The sequence below is a fragment of the Carettochelys insculpta genome, chromosome 1 (assembly GCF_033958435.1).
Source record: "Carettochelys insculpta isolate YL-2023 chromosome 1, ASM3395843v1, whole genome shotgun sequence".
Taxonomy (NCBI): domain Eukaryota; kingdom Metazoa; phylum Chordata; order Testudines; family Carettochelyidae; genus Carettochelys; species Carettochelys insculpta.
In genome coordinates, this window is record NC_134137.1 from 120,468,642 (window position 1) to 120,494,614 (window position 25,973).

Genomic DNA, 25,973 nt, shown 5'->3' on the forward strand with positions numbered 1-25,973 from the left:
TGGGGATTCATGGGACGGCCATGCCTCCTTCATAGGCGTTAGTGTTAAAACCTTAGTTGAAGTGCTCAAGAAATCTATTAAGTTAATTTTGAGGAGGGAAATGTCCATTTCATCATAATTGTCATAACTGATGAAGTTAAACTCATGGTTTGATATTGGTCTCATGACCTAAATATTGCATCCTTACCTCCAGGAAGGTCACAGCTACCCTCTTTTTGTTTACAATCTGATGCAAGAGGCATCCCAAAATGTTGTTGTACAATGTGGCCATAGTCTGGAAAAAGCTTGAAATCACTGATTTAACAATTTCTCTACCCTAATAAAAACTTCTTGCAATATTTTAATCGACTACCTGTAAAGAAACAACAAGCTCCTTCCTCTCAGTAGCCTCATAAACTGCTAATTTAGGTAAACGGCCCCCCATGAGATACTCACACTGAGAGGAGACTCATACCCTTCCTTCATCTGAGACCAATTGTCTCATCTGTCAATCATACTGTTTTCCACAAACTAAGGAAAAAAGCTAGAATCCCAGGCACGCTTACCAGCTCTGCTCTCTTGCCTAACACTGAGTCACTGGAATTTCAAATCAAGATAGTGATGGGTGAAAATCCAGATGTGTGTTGCAAATTAAAATAATTCTGCACCAGCTGATCAGCTTTCAGTCTCTTTCTGCTTTGTTGTCTAAGGATTAGTTTAAGTTTCAATTTGCCTCAATTGATCATCCTGTACACCTGTGGCGAAATCAGGGCAGAATTAGACCCCTACAAACCAAGCAGACCATTGAAGTTAAACAGCAAGGCTGATCCTAGCACAGAGGCCTTCTACAAATAAAAGTGAATACAAAAGGGAAACAAAATTCAAGCTCTAATGTACTGATAAATAAGAGCTGCTAGCATACCAGGTAAAATTCGTCCAATGAGAGCATCTAACAACCAAAAGGATTCCTCTTCATTCTTTGTAATAAGAATCAGATATCCAGCGATGAAATTCATGCCCTGAAATAAAAAGAAAGCTTTTAAAATGACTCTACTTACCTCAAAAGTTATTTGGATAATCTGAATTTACAACATTTTATATTCTGTTGGTATTGAGATTAACAGGATTTTTTTTAAAAAGTACATTTATTGTGATATAAACAAGATGGTATCTAAAACAGTACTTAGACCAACAGCATGAGAGCACACAAGAGTAGTCTCTGGTGTTTAAATTCCCAACTTTTTTTTTTTTTATTTAAAGAGCCAATGTAAAATTGTCATTAAATATTTACAGGCTGCAAAGGCTGCTGTCAAAGTTGCATTTGTTTTATATGAATCTTAGAAATCTTCTCCAGTTCATCCTTTTGTATTCTCCCTGACCTCTTTCCCTCTTAACTCACCAACTCCTGTGTTGGCTATGGCAAACAGGCAGTAACACTGTCTCACTGTACCCAGCAAGCAATGCCAGCTACAGCTTAAGAAAGAAGACTTCTGCCAAAATGGAAACACTCACAGGATTTAGGAAACCAAAAGTTCTTGGCTGGACTGAAATCCAATTTCTTGAATTCAAGTGGCTTTGCTGACTTGTCTTTTGATATACAATCCCAAAACAGTCTCTGCACATTTGAATGTTAAAACAGTCCCTCTCTTCTAGACATTCATTTTCAATCTGTAAGCCTCTGTGTTAGTTATTGAATTTTTACCAATTACTCAAGTTGCCTGGGTCTGAGTTGCATCTGCAGTGCTTGGCCTTCTGCTCATGAAGACAGCTATTCAGTTCCCAGGCTGCCAGATAGTTTGATCATTGCATCCATGGTGATAAGAGACTATTTGGAAACTTAGTGTAGCCGGCACAAAGCCTGCTTCAAAAAAAAAAATATTCACAAAGCAAAGCATGTCACTAGCTGTACACACACTGATAAGAATTAGATAGGACTGCAGTACAGAATAGCAATTTGAAACTCAACTAACTCGCTGGTTGGAAACTTTTCAGTGGTGACTCTCCGCACCAAAACACCTTTATCCAAACATTTCTTCAAAGGCTCTGCAGTTAATAAATTGCACAAGACATAAGAAACACACAAAGAATTGGGAGAGCGTTTCACTTTAATTGTTTACTCTTTCAGAGGAATCCTGTGATACATCTTGATGAAGTTTCCCATTTACCACAACAACGAGTTTTCTGAGACATACACTGAATTATGACATGTACAGAAGGGCAGGCTCCAGCCCTGGGCTATGTCGTTACATCCTTTATGGTCTCTTTTTAATGAAATTTAGATGTGTGTTTCTGTACAGTTAACAATGTTTTAATGTAAAGTAATGTGCATATCTTCATATAGCAGTCTTGCTTTAGAGGCCTGACTCTGTAAATACATGAATCAGAGTTTGACCCTTTTTATGATACTCAAAAAATTAAAAATTTGATTCTTTTGGATGAAATGTTATATATGGAAAAAATAGTGAACCTCTTTCACCATTATAACAACAACATTATAATAATAACCATTATTATCATCATAACTTCAAGATGTCAGGGCCAAATAGTAAGCAAAGCTTCAGTGATTCTGATCTAAGTTTACTAATCATTCTCAATTTCCTTCCATACTAAATTAAATTAGCTGCAATTCACATTCGTTAATTAAGGCTTGCTATTTTTATTTTACTATATCAATTTTCCTGCCTGATACAAGACACAGTAAGTGCCTATAACTGCAATGCTGTAGAGAAGAAGAGAGGGGAGACTTCAAAGTTAAACTGAAGACTTTTTTTTTCTTTATTGTGCCACAAAGTTGTTTCTATTTTTAGGAGGTCTCATACTTTTTTTTTTGTTAACCTTAGAAACGTCATATATTTTCCTTCCTTGCATCTTCCAGAGGAACCTGTAGAGGACTACAGAAGTGAAACAGGAACATTCTCAGTCTCCTAAGGCTATGTCTACACTACAGCATAAAGTAAATTTCAAGGCACTTATCTTGATTTTACAATGTGACTGTCTTTACTGCAAATACCATTAGATCGAATTTAAGGAGTGCTAATGTAACCCTTCTGTTAACGCCAGATGTCTGCCAGAAGGGCCGGGTTCAACTTTTGTGGGGTTTTCCTATTAAGGATACAACCAACCAGCTCGAGACCCCACCCAGTGGCCTGGGACAATTTCACCCCCATGCTGGGTGCCTGTAAGGCAGTTCTCCCCCTGCCTTGCAAACACAGAGTCTGAGATAGAAATGGCTTGTTTAATGACCGTAACCTACCCCAAGGTTACAGTGACAGATGCAGTATATCTTAGCACAGAAGAGACAAAACCCCTTTTACCCAGATACCATCCCCACATGCAGTAGAACCCAGTCTCTTGCTGGGGCTCTTGGCCCTTTTCCACACACAGTTACAGGGTGTACCCTCTGCGGTGCAGTCCCAAACTCAAAGCCCACAGATACATCACCAGGGCAATACTAGCTGTCCACTTGTCTGTAGCCTCCCCTTGCTGTCACCAGCCGTCTGCCAGTCGCCGTCGTCCGCCGCCGCTCCTACCGGCCGCCCGCCGGTCGCTGTCGTCCACTGCCGCTCCTACCGGCCGCCCGCTGGTCGCCGTCATCTACCGCCGCCGCCCCTCCTACCGGCCGCCCGCCAGTCGCCGTCGGCCGCCGCCACTCCTACCGGCCGCCCGCCAGTCGCCGTCGGCCGCCGCCACTCCTACCGGCCGCCCAGCGGTCGCCGCCGCTCCTACCAGCCACCCGCTGGTCCTGCTGTTGTCCGCCGGTCCTAACCCCACTGCTTTGGACTGCCCTAAGGCAGAACCCAGTGATTTCAGCTTTGTGCGGCCTTAGCTGCCACTCTGTGATTTCAGCTCTTGGTATCTCTAGCGTGGGGTTTCACAAACACCCTAGTATCCAGCTCTATCTTTCAACAGGTGGGGAGGGTTAGTCAAGCCAGGCTTATAGCTATATGGCCAAGGCATAGGCAGGGCCAAGGCACTCAGCAAGCTGTCTCAACCAATACCCCTCCCCTTCTCTCTCACAATGCTTTAAACCAGGGAGCCCTGTGTAATCAATGTCTTACACAGCTAAGGCAACTGCCCTGTCCCCCACAACAACCCAGAGCATTGGTGAGATCTCACAACTTCCGCATTAAGTGTCAGCTTAAATTGTGATTTTACAACTACATGTTTACAATAGACCAAATCTCATGGTTTACTTGCTACCCATTAGGCTTTGCCTGAAAAGGTATCACACATGCACACCTTTTGCATTCTTATGCAGATGACCTCTGGGAGACTCATTCCTCCCAGCCTTTAGCAGCACTGCATTCCTTTTGCCACATTCCCTACATTAAGGTCAACATTCTTGCATCGCTCATCCGATTCCGATGTAGTATAATGCCAAGTTGGAAATAAAAAGGTCGGATTAATGCTAGTGTCGAAACAGCATAGTTTTAAATTGATTTTATCGGCCTCCAAAGGTGTTCCACAGGTATCCCTCAATACCCCACAGGTGTCCATTCTGGCTGCTTTCACCTCCGCTGTTCTCCAGGTGTGCAGGAAGTAGGTAACAGGAAGCCTGGGAATTTGAATTAGGTAAACAGGAATTTGAATTCATTTTCTTTCTGACCAGCATGGACAGTGCACCTCAGGAGCCATTCATTGCATCCAGCCACCACATCAAGCCATCTAACCATCATGACTGCTCAGGGTTCTTCTCAGGATTTTAGTTCTCAGAGTCACAAAAGAGCTCCAGCATGGAGCCATAATGAGATCCTGGATCTCATTTCTGTGTGGGGAGAAGAATCTGTGTTGAGCAAACTGTGGGTCTGCAAGCATTTATGAGAAGATTTTGCAGGGCACAATCGTGAAAGGTTAGACTCGGGATGCTCAACAATGCCAAGTCAAAGTAGAGGAACTCAGGCAGAACTGTCACAAAGTGAGAGAAGCCAATGGGTGTGCCACTACTATGAGCGGCTGGACAATCCCCTAGCCTGCCATGTGACTGGCAAGATTGAACCCTCCCTCCTCCTCTGCCTTGCAGCTGCTGTGCTCTGCAGACCTTGCTCCCAGACACTGGCATGGCCAGTTTACAGGGCTTTCTTGCTTTAATGGCTTTTCCGCTGTACAGGATTGATGCGTGGCCAACTAGAAACATTCTTCTGTGCTTTGCAGTTACAGAGATGGATCCTCCACAGCCCATGTGGCCAGCAGGATAAAACCACCCCACCACCACTCTGCTGCCAGGCTGTGCGGACTGGGCCCCACCTCCACCATCCTTAAACGGACAAAATCTTACCAGGTCCACTATGAAATGGTCTGGATAACTAATATTTTCTGTTCTCCACAGATTGATTCATCCTTAAGAAGCCAAAAGTGGCCTTGGAAAACCAAAGTTGCAAAGATTGTCAAACAGACCCATTCATTCTATGGGTAAGCGCTTTGTGTCACATTTAAAAACCTGTATCTAAATTTTGACCTTCACCGTCTTCCACAGGCAGCATGTGTTGGGGAGACAAGGCTGCTACGATGAGGCAAAAAAGAGATCCAAAACAGGACATCATCCTGCAGCAACTTGAAAAAGGCCGACAGGGTGCGAGCCAGAGCTGCTGCCAACCAGAAGTGGACAATGCAGTAGCAGTAAACCATGCCCCAGTGCAGAACAAGAACTCAAAGCTCCCAACCACTGTCGGGGAAAACTGAGATCCTGATTTCCATGCTGCAGCTGCAGAGGGGTGCACACCACAGGACTTATAAGGACTCCATACCCTGTTGTGTAGCTTCCCCTCAATATGGCTCAACTTCCCACACCCCGGGGGGGGCGGGGGGGCAGCGCAGCAAGGACAGCCTCTCGCTCCAGGCACAGGATTCTCCACACTGCGAAACACTAACATCCCACCACATGTGATTTTGCTTTTCCCTTTTTTTCCCCCCTACCTATCCCTTAGCTTTCCCCCTTGTAAATAAAAATATTTTTTTCCCCAAAACTACAATGTCATTTATTGGTTCACATAAGGTGGGGTGCAGTTGGAGTTGATTTCATAAAGGTCAGGCATGCATCATTGAGGGGTGTGTCAGAATAGTTAAAAGCAGCTGATCATTCATAAATCTTTTTTTCAAAGCCTCTCTGATTGCTGTTGCTTCTGCGTGTGCATTGGTGAATGCCCTTGTGTCCAGCTGTGCATAAGCCCTGCTCAGGGCATCTGCCTTTGCAACCTAGGCTGGCATGAAATTTTCCCCTTTCAACTTGCAAACGTTATGGAGAATACAACATGCTGCAACCATGGGGATGTTGGCTTGGGAAAGGTCCAAACAGGTCAAAAGGCACCTGTACCTGTTTTTTAAATAGCCAAAGGCACATTCCACCACCATTCTGCACTTGCTCAGTCTGTAGTTGAAGTGCTTCTGGCTGCAGTCCCGGGTGCCAATGTATGGCGTCTTGAGCCAAGGGAGTAGAGGGTAAAAGCCCAGTACCACTATGGGTACCTCCAGACTGCCAATCTTGATTTTCTTGTCTCAGAAGACAGTCCCATCCTGCAGCTCTCTGTACAGACTGGAATTTCTAAAGATGCACACATCCCACGTAGATGTCAGTGAAATGACATTTTTGATCCACCAAACGCCTGCAACACCATGGAGAAGTACCCCTTGCGGTTTATGTACTACGAGGGCAGGTGGTCTAGGGCCAGGATGGGAATTTGTATTCCATCTATCACCTCACTAGAGTCAGGAAACCCCATGGCAGCCAAGCTGTCCACTTTATGTTGCACATTTCCCAGAGTCATGGTCTTTCGCATCAGATGGTCAGATTGCACTGGCTACCTGCATCACCACAGTCCCCACTGTAGATCTGCCCACCCCAAATTCATTTATCACTGACTGGTAGCTGTCGGGTGTTGCAAACTTCCACTGAGCAATTGTCACTCTGTCAAAGCAGGTCTCATTCTGGTATAGCTGTACTTCAGGGCAGGAGACAGCACTTCACAAAGTTCCATGGAAGTGGCCTTGCGCATGTGGAAGTTCTGCAGCCACTGCTGGTTGTCCCAGACCAACAAAACAACGTGGTCCCATCAGTGCGTACTGGTTTCACATCTCCAGAAAACAGTGAGCCACTGCAAGCAACGTATCCAGGGCTGACAGCATTTTTTCCCATTAGCCACTGGCACAAAAAAACAGAATGCAATGGGGCTACAGGCACAGTGGGATAGGTACCCACAATGCATTGCTGATGCACTTCAACTCAGCTACGAGAATGGAGACACACTGTCAACTTTCTGGACATTTGTAGATACTCATCTTCGACTTTATCAAATCTAGTAGTAAAAAGTCAGCTTCAATAAATCTGACGTCATTACAAGTATCAGAAGGGTAGCCATGTTAGTCTGTATCTGCAAGAACAAGGAGAAGTCCTGGGTCACCTTACAGACAAACAGATATTTTGGGGCATAAGCTTTCGTGGGCAAAGACCCACTTCGTCAGATGTGTGTATGAAAGCTTATGCTCCAAAAAATCTATTAGTCTACAAGGTGCCACAGGACTGCTCGTTGCTTCTGACTTTATTCCATAGTGTAGATGTAGCCTAAGAAATATAAGGTTGGATTTTATGCAAATTTTCCTAACGCGTGTCTGTCAGGAGTTGGAGTTAAACAGATGTTACAACCAAATCCACCAAAACTGGTTTAGAACATTTGACCACAATGTCACATGACCTATAGAGATCTCTACCCAAAAAACTTCTCCAGAAAGATAATGGAAAATCAAGACCCCACTTGTGCTCCAGTCCCACACAGAGCCACTGGGGCTCAGAAACTTGCCTCAGGTCTAGAATGCGAGTGCCAGCTCACCCCACTGGAGGGGGAGGTCCAGAGCCTCAGCACAGACCGGCTCCAAGTAGGCTCAGGGCTGGGTCCAGCCCAGGAGCTGTAGGTTCCCCTCCCATTTTACTTTATTGTTCACCTTTACCGAGTGAAACCAATTAATTCACTTGAAAAGGTAGGAATTTAGGTAAGTGAACATTGCTATTTGATCTTGCTTAAAATGATTAATTTAAAATGACTCAGACGAGAATGGAAAGATAGGATTACCAACAGTTCACATGATTATGTTTAGCCTTCCCCACAACCTTGTCTACCACCCAAAAATATACTTTCAAATTTGCAACAATGATGTTGCGAATGGCTTGGAATATCTTTTTAAATACTTTTAACAAGTTACATACCTGGCAATATCCCACTGTTTTATTATGATGCGCATATGCCACTAATACATTGTAGAGTGTCTGCTGTAAACAGGGATCAGACGTTTTGCGAAATTGTATATTATCTGGAAATGTTCTGTTCATGTCTAAAAAAAAAAAGGATCAAACTGAAGCCATGTTGCCATGCTCCCTTGTGAGATGTACAAATTAAGTTTGCAAGAAACAATCTCCAACACCTATTTCAGTTCATTAATTGGATTCTAAAGAGATCCAGCCCTAGAAAAAACTATTTCTCTAGATCATGGGCGCCTTACTGTCTCAAGCAGGACTCAAGGCAGACACTGGTGTATGTGACAAATCTCAGGAATTGGTTACATTCCACATAACACTCTTTAGCAATTTACAGCATGTACAAAATGTATCTAGTGCAATAATTAGGTATTAGAATATTAGATCCCATGACTGTTACTGTGTTTGGCAAGCTGGCTCTAGAGACTACAACTCCCATGAAGCTTTGGGAAGGAAAGGGAGTTCTTTGGTGAGGCTGGAAAAAGACAATGGTGGTCTCCTGTTGTTGGAGAGTTAAGGCTGATTAAATAGACTGCTTCAGGCCAGGCGTGGAATTTTCTCACAGCCAGGAACTTCTTAGCAGAGCTACAGACTGCTAATGAGAGACTCTGCAGGGAAGGAACTTTATCTGTTTCTGTTAAAATGCTGCAGAGACCAGCTCCAGCTCAGAGGGCCTGGTCAGCTTGTTGTCTTGCCTGGACTGACACACAGAACCCTGCCCAAGCTATCTGCAATCCAGTGAACAACAGCTGTATGTCAACGCAAGCAAGTAACTCAAAACTGTAATAAATTGAAGAGCGTACACTCCGGCGTGGGATAATTGATGGCAATGTACCTGCTAGTTATAGGTTTAATTCATTTCCGTGTATATTGTTAATTGATTTTATTCTTGTTTAGTCTGTACCTGTTTCCTTAAGTTGTTAAGTAAAAGTGTGTGTTGATTCTAATGTGGTCTGTTTGATATATAGTATTTACAATTGCTGTTTGGGAGTTGAACCCAGATTATAACTGGAGTAAATTTCCTGGAGGTTTCCACAGGACACCATTAAGTGCGTACAGGGGCCAGCCAGGTAGAGGCACCACCATTTTACAGAGCTTTAAAGATCGGGGTAGAAAGGGGATTCCCTCATATCCAGCATCACCACTGGGACACTCAGGATATCCTTTAATATTGAACCCATCAGGGACACAGGCACACAAGCGATTGTTGCCTCCTCCTGGGTAAACCTGGGAGGAAAGAAAAGGGATTACACAACATTTAATTCTGTGAAAATATACTCATACTAAAGGAAATAAAAATATCTCCAGGATTTTTTAAATTTTAATTCTAATGGAAGAACTTAACATACCTGCTGCAGTGTTTGCTATACACATAAAAGTGTGAGTGTCTAGAAATGGACTGCATACAAAACTGAAGTGGTCTAGTTTATTATTGTTTAAACAGAAACAACACAAAACATTAACTAGTAGCATGAACAGTGAACAATTTAACTTTTAAATTTATCAGGACTATTTAAACAACTAAGGAAGTTTGTATAAAAAAACTAAATGAACATATAATTACACATACAAACATGGGTGTGTACACACATGTATGTACATGTAACTACACATGTTGTACATGCACACATCAACTTTTTTGCAAGAACTTTATTCCTGCCTGGAGCACAGTGCACATTCATATAAACAGATTTTTAAACTATATGGCCCCTTTAAAGATAAGTAGGTAACATTTAAGCTGGTTAAGGAACTAAACCTAACTTAAAAAAAAGTATTGTCAGAAAAAAAAATCAGAGACTTTAAGAAGTCTCAGATTCATCAAAAATAGAGGCCATTATGCAAAAAACAGGTTAATGTACTGGCAGCAAGAATTAATTAAATGCGGTGTTCAGAGTTGTGGTACTCAGAGCTACACTAAATTTAAAAATAACCAAAATGTTTGAATCAAACATAAGCAACAAATTACAAATAACTACAGCATTCCAGTCAAATATGCTTGATCTGCTTACATCCTAGGAAATATTTCCTATCTTACATGCTTTCCTGCCAAAGGAAAAAGTTTATTATGACAAAGACTTCCATGACAAAAATTTAAACTGGGAGCTGCTATGAGAAGAAAACCTCTAAAAATCATGGTTTGTGCCTCGGAACTCACAGCCCAGATAAATCCACTGCTGTATTCACCACCCTTCCTTTTAAAGTCAATAAATAAGTTATAGAGTAGTGAGAGAGGGAAATATTTTAAATAACCTCCCATGTAAATTTAAAAACCAAGGAGAAAAAAGGAGCTGTTAACAGGTTTGGGTGACAATTTGAAAACTTGCTGTATTTCTGTTGATAGAAATAGTAAGGTGGTATGTACCTAATCAGAAAATTAAAATAAAACTTACAATAAAATGTTCACACAATACAGTGCACATTGACTAATTATTTGGCACCAGATTAATATCAAAACAACCAGGCTAAAGACACAGACTTGCTGGTTTAAGGAGTCCTCTTCCTTTGAGTATGTGAAGAAGGGTAACCAAATTTTTAAATGCCTGTCCCTTTGATGGCACATCTCTTGTGAACATACTTAGTGTGAAAATTTTTCCACCACATAGACTATCCATATTTTAGTAAACCGCAACTCCATAGAAATTACGTTTTTCCAATAAAGTGCTACATAAAATTTTGATGCCAACAGTACAAAGAAATTAGCACTGTTTCAAAAATGTTGGTCCTTTACGGGAACCTTAAGCAAGCAAGTTAGGGGGATCTCCAGGATGCTAGAGATTAATACATTTATTCTGATGATATGACAAACGTACACTATGGAAGCTGAGGGAGAGATCAGATCTGACATTTCAGATAACGTATTTCCCCTTGTTATATAAATAAGAAACTACATATATATCAGAAGCTGAGCCAAACAAATTATTAATTGTACAACCTGAGGAAGGCCCCCAGAGTTAAAGTGTCAACTCCAATTTTATTTTTCATTGCCATAGCACATTTTACCAAAGAGGTGGGGAGAATTTTCCTGATTTTATGTAGGATTTTAACACATTACATTTAAACAAGTACACCAGGGGTTTTCAAACTGCAGGTTAGGATCCAAAAATGGGTCACGAGCCCCTCTGAATGGGGTTACCAGGGCTGGTTTAGACTTGCCAGAGAACAAGGCTAAAGCCCAAGCCCCACTGCCCAGGGCCAAAAACAAAATCCGGGGGCTTCAATTCTTGCCAGTGGGGCTCAGTTTGCAGCTCCTGTGTGGGACTGAAGCCCTTGAACTTCAGCTTTGGAACCTCCCCCCATGGCTTTGGCCCCCTTTCCCACAGCAGAGGTACTCATGCACGCAGGCTCAGGCTTCAGTCCCCCCTCCTAGGGTCGTGACATAGTTTTTGTTAGTAGGAGGAGGTTGTGGTGCAGTGAAGTTTGAGGACCCTGGACATCACCATTCTGTGGGCTAAGGCCCTTAGGCTGGGTCTACACTTGCCCCTAACTTCAAAGGGGGCACGGTAATCAGGGCAACAGGAGATTACTAATGAAGTGCTGCAGTGAATATCAAACCTTGAAGTGCCGGCATGCATGTAGCTGTGGGCACTTCGAAGAGCCCACATTACTTTGAATTTTGAGGAGTAAAGGCAGTTTCAAGTACTTCGAAGTGCCCACAGCTATATGCATGCCAGCACTTTGAAGTTTGACTCTTCGAAGTTGCCGTGGTGGGCAGAATTAGCCTAATGAAGTGCTGTGTATTCACCACAGCACTTCATTAGTAATCTCCCATCACCCCTACAGTTCGAACACAAGAAATGGAATAAAATTGACAAGACAATGGAGACAAAGAATTTAGTATGAAAACAGACCAATAAGCTCCACTCCTGCAATGAGCTCTACAGAATTAGACCCCGTGCCCATGAAAGGCCCCAGGAACCTTAACAAAGCTGCACAAGGGGCTGAAGGTCAAGAGGTGAAGAGAAGGAGGGGTATATTGGGAAAAGGCCATCTACCCCTCCACAGTCTGTCCCTCATAAGTGTTCTAACTAGGCATTTTTTTTCTAAAAATAACTAATAGTGCTTTAGTAATACAAAGTGGTAAAACAATGATGCTATCAAATGCAGGAATCAAGTAATCCTTCCTCCATTTATTTCTTTACTTACAATCCTTATGAAGAAAACTCTCTGCATGTTTTTCTTTCCTTTATCATCATTGCAGAAATTTGACACGACTCAGAAATAAGTATTTCTTCCTCCACTGCAGTGCAGGTTGAACCTCTCTTGTCTGGCACACTCTGGAGCTGACCAGTGCCGAACAAGAGAATTTGCTGGATCATGGAAAGTCAATACTGTCTAGCACATTACCAAGAGTTCCGCTGCTTACTTGGCTCTTAGAAGACATCTAGGGGTAAATTACAGCTAAATAACAGCACAGAACACAGAGTCAAACTTTATGGAATCACGGGGAACCCAGCCACACTCATGATATGTGGTTGTCCAGCTAACTAAAACCATGCCGGATTACAGACGTTGCCAGATGAGAGAGTGCCAGACTAGAGAGGTTCAACTTGTACTGCCAACCACATGCAATCATGAGTTCAGCTCTCAAAATCATGAGCTTTTGTACATAGTAAGTCTGAGGTGCTTTAGGTCCTAAATTTTGTCACTGTCAAATTGTGGTAATGATTACAGTGAGATTCTCAGATTAATTTTCCTTACTTTGATGGTGCCATTTTAGGTAAAACTATCACCTTGGTGCTAAAACTACAGCACTTTAAGGAGCATAACTACCAGAAGATTTTGAGAGGATCGCAGGAATTAGATTTGTGAAATAAACATTAACAAGATTATGTATTTTCTTTACTTTTTAAAATCTACCATAGTATTAATGCGTTTACTATAAAACAGTAATGCCCTGAATAATTTTAATATTCAGCCAAACAGACAAGTTACACTGAAATGGCATTCAGCTGAAGACAAATATGACTAAAATGGATATGAAAATGTAATTAAATTTAAAAGTTGTATATATCTTAATTCTTTTCTATTTTCTCCTACCCTTTCACACATGGTCTTCTTGTTATTTCATCTCTAACCATTTTTTCCAAAGGCCTCCCCCTACTGTCTTCTCTCCCAAACACATCTACACAGGGATAAAAGACTAGCTAGCACTGACCTAGATCAGTTGACTTGGGCTTGATCTATAGAAGTAAATATTTGTCTTACAGTCAGACTCAGGGTGGAGCCCAAGGTCTGGGATGCTCCACCCTCACCATCTCTCTCTTTTCAAAGCTTTCTTTCCCCGCTTCCCCAGCCATTCCGCATTCTCTTACTCTTCACTTTAAAATCCATGATTTCCAGTTTTCCCTGTTTGTCTTTTTCTCGCTCCAGTGGGCCCCTCAAGTCCTTATTTCTCCCTATAACTCACTTGCGTTCCCTTTTGCCCTCATCCCAACACAGAGCTTTGTTTCACAAACCAACTTTGCCAGTCACCTGGTGAGAGCCCTGGTCTTATTGCCTACTATTGCAAAAAGATTGCTCTCACTGCCTTTGTTCTCTAGGTCAGTGGTGAGGCTCACCTCAGACAGTCATCTTAGCTGCTCGCTATTCACAACCCTAAACAGCAGCTCCCACTTCAGCAATGGAACAAATACAGAAGCCTGATGATTTCCGGACTGGACATTCCTTCTGCAGCAGTCTGCAAATGCATCTTCCAAATCCAAACTCCCACAAACTGCAGCTGCTATTTAGTTTTAAAACTGATAGTTGGAAAAACAAATTGGCCAAGGACAAAGTTAAGTCACTTGCCCATTTCTAAGATAAAATTTGGTACAACCCCAATGTAAAGGACTTGATTCTTTCATGACTCTTGAAAGTGAATTCCAGCTACATCAGTCATCCTAAAGAAACAACTCTAGAACGGCACTGACAATAAGGATGGTAGGGTTCAATGAGATAATCACAGAACTGTGCCATTTTTTGTGTTAGCTTCTTAAGAAATATACCATTATTACTGTTGGATCATTCTGACCACTGAGTAACCATAATCTAAATCTACTTATTACTATCACCACCCACCCATCCACTTCAACTTTGGAAGAAGCATTGCTGAGTCTGAAGAGACTGGTGTTATTACAGTTTGTGGTTATTCTAGTTTGCACTTTAATCATTAAACCACTACTGAACATTCACAGAAACACAGTTTTTCTGCCACACACACACATAATTTATTCTATGATTCTTGCTTTACAAACACATAGTTACTGACTACATGTATACACATTAGTACACAACCTGTCTTGATTGCTTCCACCAGCATGTCATTTTTTTCTCCCTCAAGGAGTTTATTATAGTATCCAGGGTTTTGCTCCATGTTGGCTTGGACTCCACTTACAGTCATCCAGATCACTGCACGGTGCTCATTCGGAATGCCCTTCCTGATATAACGTTTCACTGCAATGCAAGAAAAAATAAGTTATTTTTCTTCTAGAAATTTGAGAGGTGCTAGGAGAACTCTTAGCAAGCATTCACTGATTACAATGCTTTCTCCCTCCACACTAGAGGCCAAAAATGAAGACAAGTGTTTAGATGTATTGAGCATGCAGCAGATTTCAGTGACCAGAATACACTATACTCAGCGTCAAAGTACAAACACACACAAAGCTCCCATCCCACAAAACATACAATTAAGCAGGTGGTGTCCACTAACTCCACATATTCCTCATAGAGCTGTCTTTTTCTACAGGCTTTATATATACATACTAGGAGGATGAGTAAATTACTATCAGCTGAACACTACTCCATACATTAGGATTTTGATCCCCCCCACCCTGCCTTTTTCACTTTAATATCCTCCTGGATACACATTTGAAAATAAAATGGTCTCCCCATTGATTTTTTCCATTTTTGCCACTTGCAAATATTGATTTTCCTTCTTTCCCTGTATATCTCACAGAGCTTGACATTGTGTTTTTCTGTTTCCTTGCTTATGTACTAGCATCACTGAGGTTGTTAACAAGACACTGGCAGTTCACTAGTGCTGCTGCAAAGCCCAGCAGTAGAAACACTGGAACCCCAGGGCTACTGAATGACCCTGCTCTGAGTGTCAGAAGGAATGAGAGAGGAACAATTGATTTCCACCCCGCCTTTCTCCCTCTCAGCACATGCTAGCTGGAGAGGTTTTTGGTGTATTTAACTCAGCTCAATTACCCCACTCCACCCTCCAACACCAGAGTCTTACCACAACAACAAGTATCAAATGATAGGTTTAGACCACAAGCTAGTTTCCTTTTTAATGTATCAACACACACCTAAGCATAATCAGTAAGGACACAGCTTGCAGGAAAAATTCATTAAACACAGAACAGTTAATTACCTCCTAACAAAATGTATGTGAATACCTACAAATACCTGCTGCTTGGAAGTGGTATTCCTAAAATACTAACCATATCACTTTAAAAAAATATTGTGAATCCTGAAGCTTGAAAAGTACTGTAGCTACTACTGTACTACCTGGTTAGGCAAGTGATTAGCCTTGCCTAAGCCAACAGGTGTGCATATTTGAAAAAAAAAAATCTACACATGCCCCTAAAAGTGCACTCACTTATTAGGTTCAGGATTACTTAGGTTTATCATAACTAATATCATGCCTTTTATTTAAAAGAATTATTCCAAAAAGTTACTCTCCCTTGCAACTGGTCTCTTCCCAGCATGACTATTTACTCTGAAAGCCTAGCCAGCATCAGTCAAATGCACCAAGCAGGAGCCAGCCTTTGACTTTGGTATCCAGTACAAGGAGACAGAAGCCCTGCAGCTTAACATACACTCATTACTCCTCATTGTCCTTGTCTTTGTGACAAATGTCCTTGGGCTTTCTATGATAAATCCAAGTATAAAGGCTACACTTTTGAGGGCATCTCTCAAACTCAGTTATAAAGAAGGTAAGTTTTCATCAAACATTAGAACTACGCAGAGCCTTTTTACAGCACTGCCTCCTTCACTCATTTCAATACCTAACAGTGGATTTTCAAATAAAGCAACTACTGCCCATCATAGCCATCTAAGAGAGATGCAAGCCACAGAAGTGACACAGGAATTCCAAGGAAAGATTAGTTATAATTTTCCAAAATATAGTTTGGTTGACTTCAACCAGCCAGGCACTTTTTTCCCCCCCCTTGAGGGGAAAAAAAAAAAATCACAAGAACATTTCATATAGAGTGGAATATTCTCCAATTTTAACACTTGCACGATTTTAGAGAGGTTACTTCTTGCACGATTCCTCCTCTTTTACCTGATTCAGACTGCAACACTAGTCTAAAGGTCCTGAATCCACAAACAACTCCTGATGAGCAGGCACTCACAGACTGTCATGTATGGTGACACACATGGTGTCATCTGCTTGAATAGCAGCACATATAGTAAACCCTCGAGTGAAATGGGAGTTGTGTTCTTGCAACCCCTGCATAACTCAAATTTTTGCTCAAGTCAAAGGGACAGGTTAACCAGGCTCCCCTGGGCTTCCCCAGAATGGTGGGGACCTGGGAACCAGGGAGCAGCCTGGTTCCCATCTCCCCGCTGCTTGTGGGACCTGAGAAACTGACCAGCCCATGGCTAGTCAGTTTTCCAGGTCCTGCAAGCAGCAGGGAGATGGGAACCAGTCTGCTGCTTGGTTCCCAGCTCCCCACTGCTTAGGGGACTAAGGAAACTCACCAGCCATGAGCTGAAGTCCCAAGGAAGCCTGACTCTCGGCTCCCCTCCCCTTGCAGGGCTGGGAATCTGAGCAGGGCAGCAGCCCTCATGAGTTTTCTGGCTCCAAGGAGTGGAGCGGAGCTGGGGGCAGCCTAGCTCCCAGCTCCACTCCACTCCTTGGAGCCAGGAAACTCACCAGGGCTACTGCCCTGCTCAGTTTCCCGGCTTTGCAAGCGGAAGGGAGTTGAGAGCCAGGCTGCTGCCTGGTTCCTAGCTCCCTGCCATTCCAGGGACCAGAAAACCACTCCTGTCAGGGGTGGCAGCCAAGGATCAGGCTGCCACCCCTGACAGCAGCAGTTTCCCTGCTCCTGTCACAAACGGCAGCCTGACTTGCGGCTGCTGCCCCTGACAGAAGTGGCAGTCGTGTTAACCCGAGACATGCGCATCATGGCTGTGCATCTCTCAAGCGTTCACTGTATGTCACCAGTTTTAAATTGAGCCTGCTCACTTGTATATTACGGGGGTGGGGAACCTTTAAATCAAGATTTTTTCTGAATTACACTAGTGAAAGGATGCTGCCAACCTCAACAGGGACTAGTCCATTTTTTAAAAATGGATGTGAAGTTTTTCCAGTACTGTTCTTGCCTCTGAATCCCCATACCAGTATTTGTGGCTTTACAGTCACATTTATGAATATATTTTTCTCCCTATTACAGTATAAAAGATCAACACAAAAGACAAGGAAACAGAATCATCTAAAGTCATGCCAGATTCCCAAAGTAAGCAAAATGAAACCAAATACAGTATTTCTCCAGTATTGGGCATTACTTATAAACAACAACAGATAAGCAAACTAGGACAGAAATGCAATTTTTAGTTTGACACTATTGCCTTAATGGTTTAATTTTCACATTCACTCAGAAAACTTCTACTTCATTTGCTGATAGACAAATACGCTTTAAGTATAGCACGACAAATTATGTCTGTCTACTGTGTGGTATTAGGCAAAATCATGTAATTAAAAACAAAAATACTTTTTTTATCCAAAATATTATCAAAGTTCCATTATGAAATATTTCATATTTGGGCACTGAACAAAACAAATCTAATTGAAGTGGTGAGGAAACTAGCACATAGCCTAGAGGGAAATACACCCTAAAGTGCAGCTGAAGCCAGCGGACTAGCATATGGAATTTTAAAGTTTCTTATTTTATTATCAACACATCATAAACAAAACAGTGGATTTTATGTACATTTGGCATTCAAGTTATAAACGAGAATGATATTCGAAACAGCTTATATCTTCTATTAAATATATTAATTTCCCTCTCACCACACAACCACACTGACCCAGTATGCAAAACGGCAGTCACAGATCAACAGCTACACAAATGGAACATCAACATCGCTGCTCTCCAGGAAACCAGGCTGGCAGATCCTGGGTCAGTGAAAGAAACAAACTACACTTTCTTCTGGAAGGGCTTGAGTTCAAAGCAACACAGCCTCTGTGGAGTTGGATTTGCTGTATGGAACAATCTGTTGAAATCTATCAATACACCCTCAGCTGAATCTGAAAGTATTATATCCCTGAAGCTCTGCACCAAGTCAGGATACGTCAACATCATCAGTGCTTATGCACCCACACTGGTGTCATGTGCTGAAGACAAGGACTGCTTTTATTATAATCTTCAAAAAGTTATCGACTCCTTCCCAACTGGCGAACAACTGTACATCCTTGGTGACTTCAGTGCAAGAGTTGGACGTGACCATCGGTCCTCACCCATCTGCCTCAGTCATCACGGTATTGGGAAAATGAACAAAAATGGTCAAACGCTTCTTGAATTCAGCTCTGCATCCCTAATACTTTAACTTGAAAGAGTGTCACAGGGTTTCATGGTGCCACCCCAGATCTGGTGACTGGCATCAACAAGATGAAAAGGGGGCCATAGAGACACAACCTCCACCTCCCCTGTTATATATTCAAAACAAAGATATTCCAGTTATTTTATTTTCCAGTACCTTCTCTACGTTTAAATCCTATAATTTATTTATACCCTGCAAAGAAGACTGAAGAAGTTTAAAGGTGTATTTAGGTATATAGAAACAGCAAAAGTGAAACCAATAAAGGTTAACAGGCACAAAACCCAAAATGGCACAAATGAAGAAAACAGAAGGAATTCAGGCCAGGTCTACACTATGTGGAAAAGTCTAGTTAACTAGACAGGCAATTCCAACTACAACAACTACCTAGCTGGAATCAACAAATCACAGATCAATTTTTCTGGCCGTCACCACTGCAGAAGATAGATAGGAGAAACTCTCCTTTCGATTATCCTTACTCCTCACAATTTATCACATCTATACCAGTTGCAATAAAACAAACCCCAGAAAATCTACCACAATTGAGTCTATTTTCCAGTAAGTACAGATGTACCCTTATTATGTACATTTTTTTACTCTGCATGACCAACTGACCAATCAAACTCATGAATTTAAGCTGAAATTCTTTTGACAATCAACACATAAGCACTTAGGTCACAAAACACAAACATATCTTCAGCACAACTTGAAAAGATACTATTGTTTTATATCATTTCCTCATTTAGTTCATGAATAATACCAAGTATAATAGCATGACTAAGTGGAACAACAAACAAGAAATGCCTTTTAAAGAGTAATTTGTAACGTACATCTGTATTCTCTTTAACATGATTTTAAAAATTGCTTTGACACAGAATATTATTAAAAGAAAAATTGAAACCGTGTCCAAATATCTCACATCTGATCACATCTGATCTGATCACATCACATCTGCTATATCCAGTCTACACCACAAGCTACAAACTGGAAACAAAAAGGAAAAGCTTGTGCATTAATTCAGCCTTTGACATGCCGTTTCTGACAGGCTGGACATTATATTTGACAAATATTCTGTATGTCCCCAAACTGCAGACTCTTTTCCAACCCACAGCAGTTCAGGGTCATTCATATGAGAAGTCTGAGAAGGTTTACAGTACTGCTGCTAGTTGTTTCCAGCAGCAAATAGGCTATGTCTATTTCTTACATAGGCATTTTGTAGGTGGGAATTAAAGTAACTTTCGGTGATCATGAAAGGCTACAACATTACACCTCTGGTGCTTATTTAACAGCTGTAAATGAATCAAAAAGCACATGTACAGGTGAAACTGTAAAGAAAACAAATCACAGTGGCTAACGAGACGGCAGCAGAAACCAGAGCTGTAGGGGGAAAGAAGGAGAGAAAATGTGTAAGGTAAATGGGTGTGAATGAGAGAGAAAAAAAGAAGAGCAAGAAGTGAATCAAGGATGGAAAAATGAAATGAAAGAAAATACAGCAGACCGAAATTGCTAGGGCAAGGTGATGTGCAAGGAAGAGAGAGACTAAGTCCTGGATGAAGAAAGAGCAGAGGAATGATAATCAAAATGCATATGATCCATCTTTCTGGAACTCTGTGATCAAAGGTAAGAAGACATACAGCATAGCACTTGTTAAACACCCTAATTAGTTTTCTTACAAGCAGAACAGTACTATGCTCATACACATCATGTCAGACACAAGGCATCTGCATGTAACAAATCAACACATAGATATGCTGTATTTCCAAATTAGGGAAGTAGCACCATAAAGTCATCCCTTCTTCCTGTCAGTATGATAGTAATTATGAGCTCTTCTGGGGCCTGAGGACATATGGGTATGGAACGGCTAAAATGATATACGTTCAATGGCCCTTTAAGGTCCAACAGAACTACACTACACATTCTGAAAGGATTCTGAATGTTCCCTAGGGAAGTAGAAAATGAGGGTGTGGATTGTGCAAGTTCTTAGAGGGACTGTACAGAAGAGCTGTAAGTTAAAACATTTCAGCTTTAGTAACTGTAATATACATAAACCTATAGGGGAACACTAACTTCCATGGACATTCAATAATGGATTTAGATGTAACCATTCATCTACAAAAGAATTTTACCACAAGATTACAGAAGGAGACATCTGAATTGGAATTCATTTGCAAATCTGACATATTTAAACTAGGCCTTACCACAGATCTCAACCATCTTTTGCATAACAAGGGCAATTCCCCACTTTTGATATTTACAGGAATGGAATATATACTTAATTTACTTCATCAACTGGTCATAATAGTGACAGTAACCCCTTTTTTCCCTCCTTACTTTCTCCCCCATGTTTCCCACCCACAACGCCGCTATATAAACCCTGGATTCTATTTGTCTACTCCAGTCATCTAAGAAAGTGGGTCTTACCCATGAAAGCTCATGGCCTAATAAATTTGTTAATCTCTGAGGTGCTACAGGATTGCTTATTACTTGTCTCACCCCAAAACTAGCAAGCAAAGCCTAGCGCTGAAACACACCTCTGAGGATTCAGGTGCAATCCAAAGTCTTGTCAACACAGGACACTCAGGAAAATTATTCCAACTTAGTATTTAAAGTAGTTTTAGTTGAATTAAACTAAACCAGATTAAGGCTACTTTACCGTGTGTGCTGGGCATCATGGTGAGACTCCTAAATAAAATCCCCAAAGAGGATAAATTGGACACTTAATTAAGTGCAAATGGAAAATTAAGTTTACACAGAAAAATTTTGCTCCCACAAGAAAGGAAGACAACTTGTGGCTTCACATCACTCCTTGCCCACTGTAACCCTCTTTAATCGCATTTCACCCCCTTCAAATTCACATCCTACGCTTTCATACACTGGGCTGTCATGACAGGTTTTCCCACTTTTTGAACTAGCAATCGAGAGTTCTATTAACTTCTTCTCAAGTATTTCCACCTAGCTCCTATGTTAATTTTACTTCCTCTGTTTTTAATTTTTAATTTTTAAGTCTTAGCATATATGTAGTGCTTTTTAACCATAAAACAACTTGCATTTCACTAATGAGAAAAAATGAGACACAGAAAGCTAAAGCAACTTGCAAAAATGTCAGAGAACGGTAAGTGGTTTAACAAATTTGGGAGAAGAATTCATATCTCCTGACAAATAGACAGTTCTTTACACTTTCTACCATGCCATGCAACTATTGGTTAATCAGGTCACTTGAGTACACAAACATGTAAAGCAGCATAAGCAATAGTAACATAAATTCTGATCTCTCACAGATATAATCCTTTTTGATTGCAGACATAGTGACCAAAATACTATGATGCACACCAACAGGATTACTCCTTTGCAAGCTTTAAATCAAAATGACGACTCCCAGAATAACAACATGTTTGTTTATATATTATAACTGAATTCTCTGTTATTAGTAGAGTAGACAAGACATTTAGTATTGTGTTCTCAAATGGAAATTTAAACTTAAATTGTATTCTCAATGTTGATTAACATTCATGTCCAACAAAACACAAGTATTTAACTCACCTTTTACGCTTTTCTGCACACCATTATTCCCCTTAAGAAGTTTTGACCATTTTATTGCTCTTCTACTCAGTATCACCAGATAGCTGGACAAGAATTCTTCATATGACACATAATCAAAGTCGTCTGGCCTTTCAAATCCATATGGATCAGTCCTATAATATAAAACAAGTTACTGGATACCAATAAAATTTCTCCACACATATATTTAAAAATATAGAAGCATGATTCAGTTAAACTAAATTTTGGTGGTATTTCTGAAGAGTAGTTATGGAAGAAAGGAAAACACCTTCTTCCCCTACCCTCCCAAATATACACTTCCAAATCTTTTAAGATGAACTGGAATGTATGTAATTAGACTTCACTGCTTTTGGCAATGAAGAGATTTAGAGCTGAAGATCTATCTGTAGTTAATTGGCTCTGTGACTAATTGGGAAGAGGTTTTTTATAACATAGAAAAAATAGGCAATGGCAAGTGACAATAGAGATTGCAAAGTTAAGAGTCTATGGATGGAAAACTAGGTTGTTTCCACTAGTTTTGTACTAATAAAAACAGATAGTAATAACTGATTCAATTTTTGGCAATAACCCAGAAAAGCACTGTTTGAAAAATGATTTACTAATGACCCCTATATCCTCCATCACCAGATGTACTCCATGTATGTGTGTGGCATGTGGTGTACTTATTTTTTATAACAACTGGGGATTTTTGGTTTTATTGTGTTTTATTCCCATTAGCGCTAAAGAACTTACATAGCTATTGATGAGTGAGTTGGATGTTATTCTATCTCATACAGCATCTAAACAGGAGATGGATCCCACCCATGCAAAACATTTTGGGTAGGAGGGCTATTACATTTGTGCCCAGGAAATTATCAATTGACTTCACTGGGGCAATGATCTAGAGCCGCTTGCAGGACATAAAGGCTTAACTTCCAACTGTGAGGGCAAATTCAGCAACCTCCAACAATGACAATGAAATTGCACACATATCATCATGGGGAGAATTTCACCCAGTGAATCTTTCATTGGTAGTCAAAGGAAGCAATACTGTATGCATTGGATGCTTAGACCCACTCTGTTTACAGTGCTGACAGAAAAATGTCACCTTTAATTTATATGTTGACCTAATTTGATGTGGAATCACAGAGACAGATACACTGAACCCCATAATACAGTTTTTAGACTGGTCACTAATCATTCAGTCATGATCTTACTAAGATTTATTTTTAAATTATTATTATTCATTAGTTTTATAATCCAAGAAACCTTTTACACTCATACACACAGCAGTAAGACAATTTAGGAAAGCATAACATTTAAACCTACACGTGCCAAGGTTAGGATTCTGATGATGAAGGTAGAGAACATGGATAAATTTCAGTATTTGGAAGATGAACAATGGTTGCAAAAATTATGATGATATTCTCCTCAACTGTAAGGTAATTCCACATCTACTGGCACTGTGGCTTATCCAAAGTCCTGGGGGGGGTCTCCAGATTTTATAATAGTTTGTTTGGTTTTAACAGAAGCTTGCACATATTTCAAAGCCGTTCATCTATTATTTTTAAGAGATTTTTTTGTTCCAATGAATCACTCATATTTTTGGGATGCTGAATGACCCTGACAAACTGTCCTTGATATCTCACCAACCCTCATGTAAACAAGTCACTGAGAAAGCAAACATCTTGACTATTGGAAAATCATCATTACTTATTAGTCCATAACTTCTCTTCAGAACATGTTCAGCTTCCCTCAACCCCACAGAATGGCACCTTTAAAAACACTGTTTTACAGCAGTTAATTTTCACACTTCTATAGTATCGCTAACCTTTCAAGCAATAGGTATGTTTTATATTCTATTTATGGAAAAGATCTTGTAAAACAAACAGATTTTTAACTACTCCTTATTAATCTCTTCCAAAATCATTCTTTCAAAGACTTTGCTTTACCCCTAACTTTGCCTTACTCCCCCTGAGAAACAGGAACATGTTTTTCTGGGCAGTGGGCATTCAAAGGGGTGTTTCTTTATACGGCCTGAAAGCTGGGTTTCATGGGTCCTGCTTTTTTTCCTTCTTCCAATTGAGGAAAGAGTCTAAATTAAAAAAAAAATATGGAAAACTGAGAAAATATTTAAATGTGCAACACCTGCTTTAAACTTTCACGGGCATTAAGATTTTCTCTGGGCAGCTCATCTTTAATAATGTAAGAAAGAGAACAGCAGTCAGGTAGCATTTGAAATGGGTCTGTCCCAGGAAAGCTCATCACCGAATAAATGGTCTGCTTAATCTTTAACATGGTACATTTCTGCTGCTTTGGTTTTTAACAAAATAATTGTTAGGCTACACCCTAACAGGGCCACCTCTCTGTTACCAGTGTCAGCAAGAGGCGTTTGAAGGGTATTGCCCGGTTTGAGTGGCAGGCAGTGGGACTCCAGGGCCATTTAAACCAGCGAGGCTGCACCAGAATAGACTTCTATGGCGCTAAGTGATGAAGCGCCAAAATCTGGGTTTAGCCAACACACTGCCAGCACTTCTCCCGATGGTTAGGGAAACGCTCCACAGCGCTGCGGGAACGCGGGGCACATGCTGCTCGATTCGCAGAACAGCCGCCAAAGGGCCCTCGCCTTGGGAAACCCCCGCCGAAGGCGCCCTTCAGCCCAGCACCGGCGCCCACAGAGTCACCTCACACCAGGGAGGCGTCCCCCCGGCAAGCGGCGGGGAGCGGGAGCCCGCGCCCCCTGCACCTCCCAGGACACGGAGGGGGCAGCGCCAGGGCGTGAGCGCCACAAGGACGCGAGCGACCTCCCCCATCCACACCCCCGCGTACCTGGGAGCGCCGGCCCCGGCCTCGCGCACGCCTCCCCCGCGCTTCGCCATGGCCGGGCAGCGCTGGGGGCCGCTCCCGCCGCCGCACAGACTCTCCCGCGCCGCGCTGGCCCGGCGGCGGCACTAGCGCGGGGCACGGAGCTGAGTTCCTCCCGGGACGGAGCCGCCCCGCGAGCCCGCCTCAAAGCCGGCGGCAGCAGCGGCGCCGCCTCCTCGCGACCGGCCCCATAGGGCGCAGCGGCTCCGAAGCTCAGCCTCTGGGCGCCCTGCTGCCCCCGCCCTGGGCTGCCACCGGTGGAGGCGCTGCTGCTCCCTGCAGCCGCGCGGTGCAGCCTCCTGGGGCCCGGGACGCGGAGGGGCAGATCCCGTGACGCCGCCTCACCTGCTCCTTCCCTGTCTGAGCGAGCCGAGCCCAGCCGGCCCCGCCACGCGGCCTCCTGTGGAGCCGCCCCGGAGCCAGCGGCCTCGTCCCGGCCTCTCTTGGCACGGCCCTGGAGAAGGATTCAGGGGCAACCTGACCCCTCTGGTCGCCCCGGGAGTTGGCCAGCGCCGCGCACACCGCTCACCTCTGGCCCGCGCGGGTCCCATTGATTTAGATTGGAATCTGGTTGCGGAGCCTGGTGCCCTCAGACCCCGGCATTCCCCTGGCTGAGCAGCTGCAGCCTTCTCTGCCTACGGGAGGCAGCCGGAAAGGGTGTTATAAGCAGGACAGAGTATTCTCGTTAGGCTCTAAGGCTAGGACAAGAAGCAGCAACAGGCTTACATTGCAACAAGAGGAGTTTAGGTCGGACATCAGGAACTTCCTCACTGTCAGGGTGGTCAGGCAGTGGAATGAATTGCCTAGGGCTGGGGTGAGCAAA

General features: G+C 42.2%; 1 protein-coding gene across 1 annotated transcript in view; it reads right to left on the reverse strand.

Annotated features, from left to right (window-relative positions):
• Positions 1–25,459, reverse strand: part of GRTP1 (growth hormone regulated TBC protein 1) — a 46,211-nt gene extending 20,752 nt beyond the window's left edge. Inside the window, exons 1-5 of the mRNA XM_074990777.1 lie at positions 25,115–25,459; positions 22,289–22,440; positions 14,495–14,653; positions 8,174–8,298; positions 902–998 (exon numbers count right to left, since the gene is read on the reverse strand). Of these exons, the coding sequence (XP_074846878.1) occupies positions 902–998; positions 8,174–8,298; positions 14,495–14,653; positions 22,289–22,440; positions 25,115–25,164 (583 nt within the window). The 5' untranslated portion in view covers positions 25,165–25,459. The remainder of the gene's footprint in view (positions 1–901; positions 999–8,173; positions 8,299–14,494; positions 14,654–22,288; positions 22,441–25,114) is intronic.
• Positions 25,460–25,973: the final 514 nt, after the last annotated feature.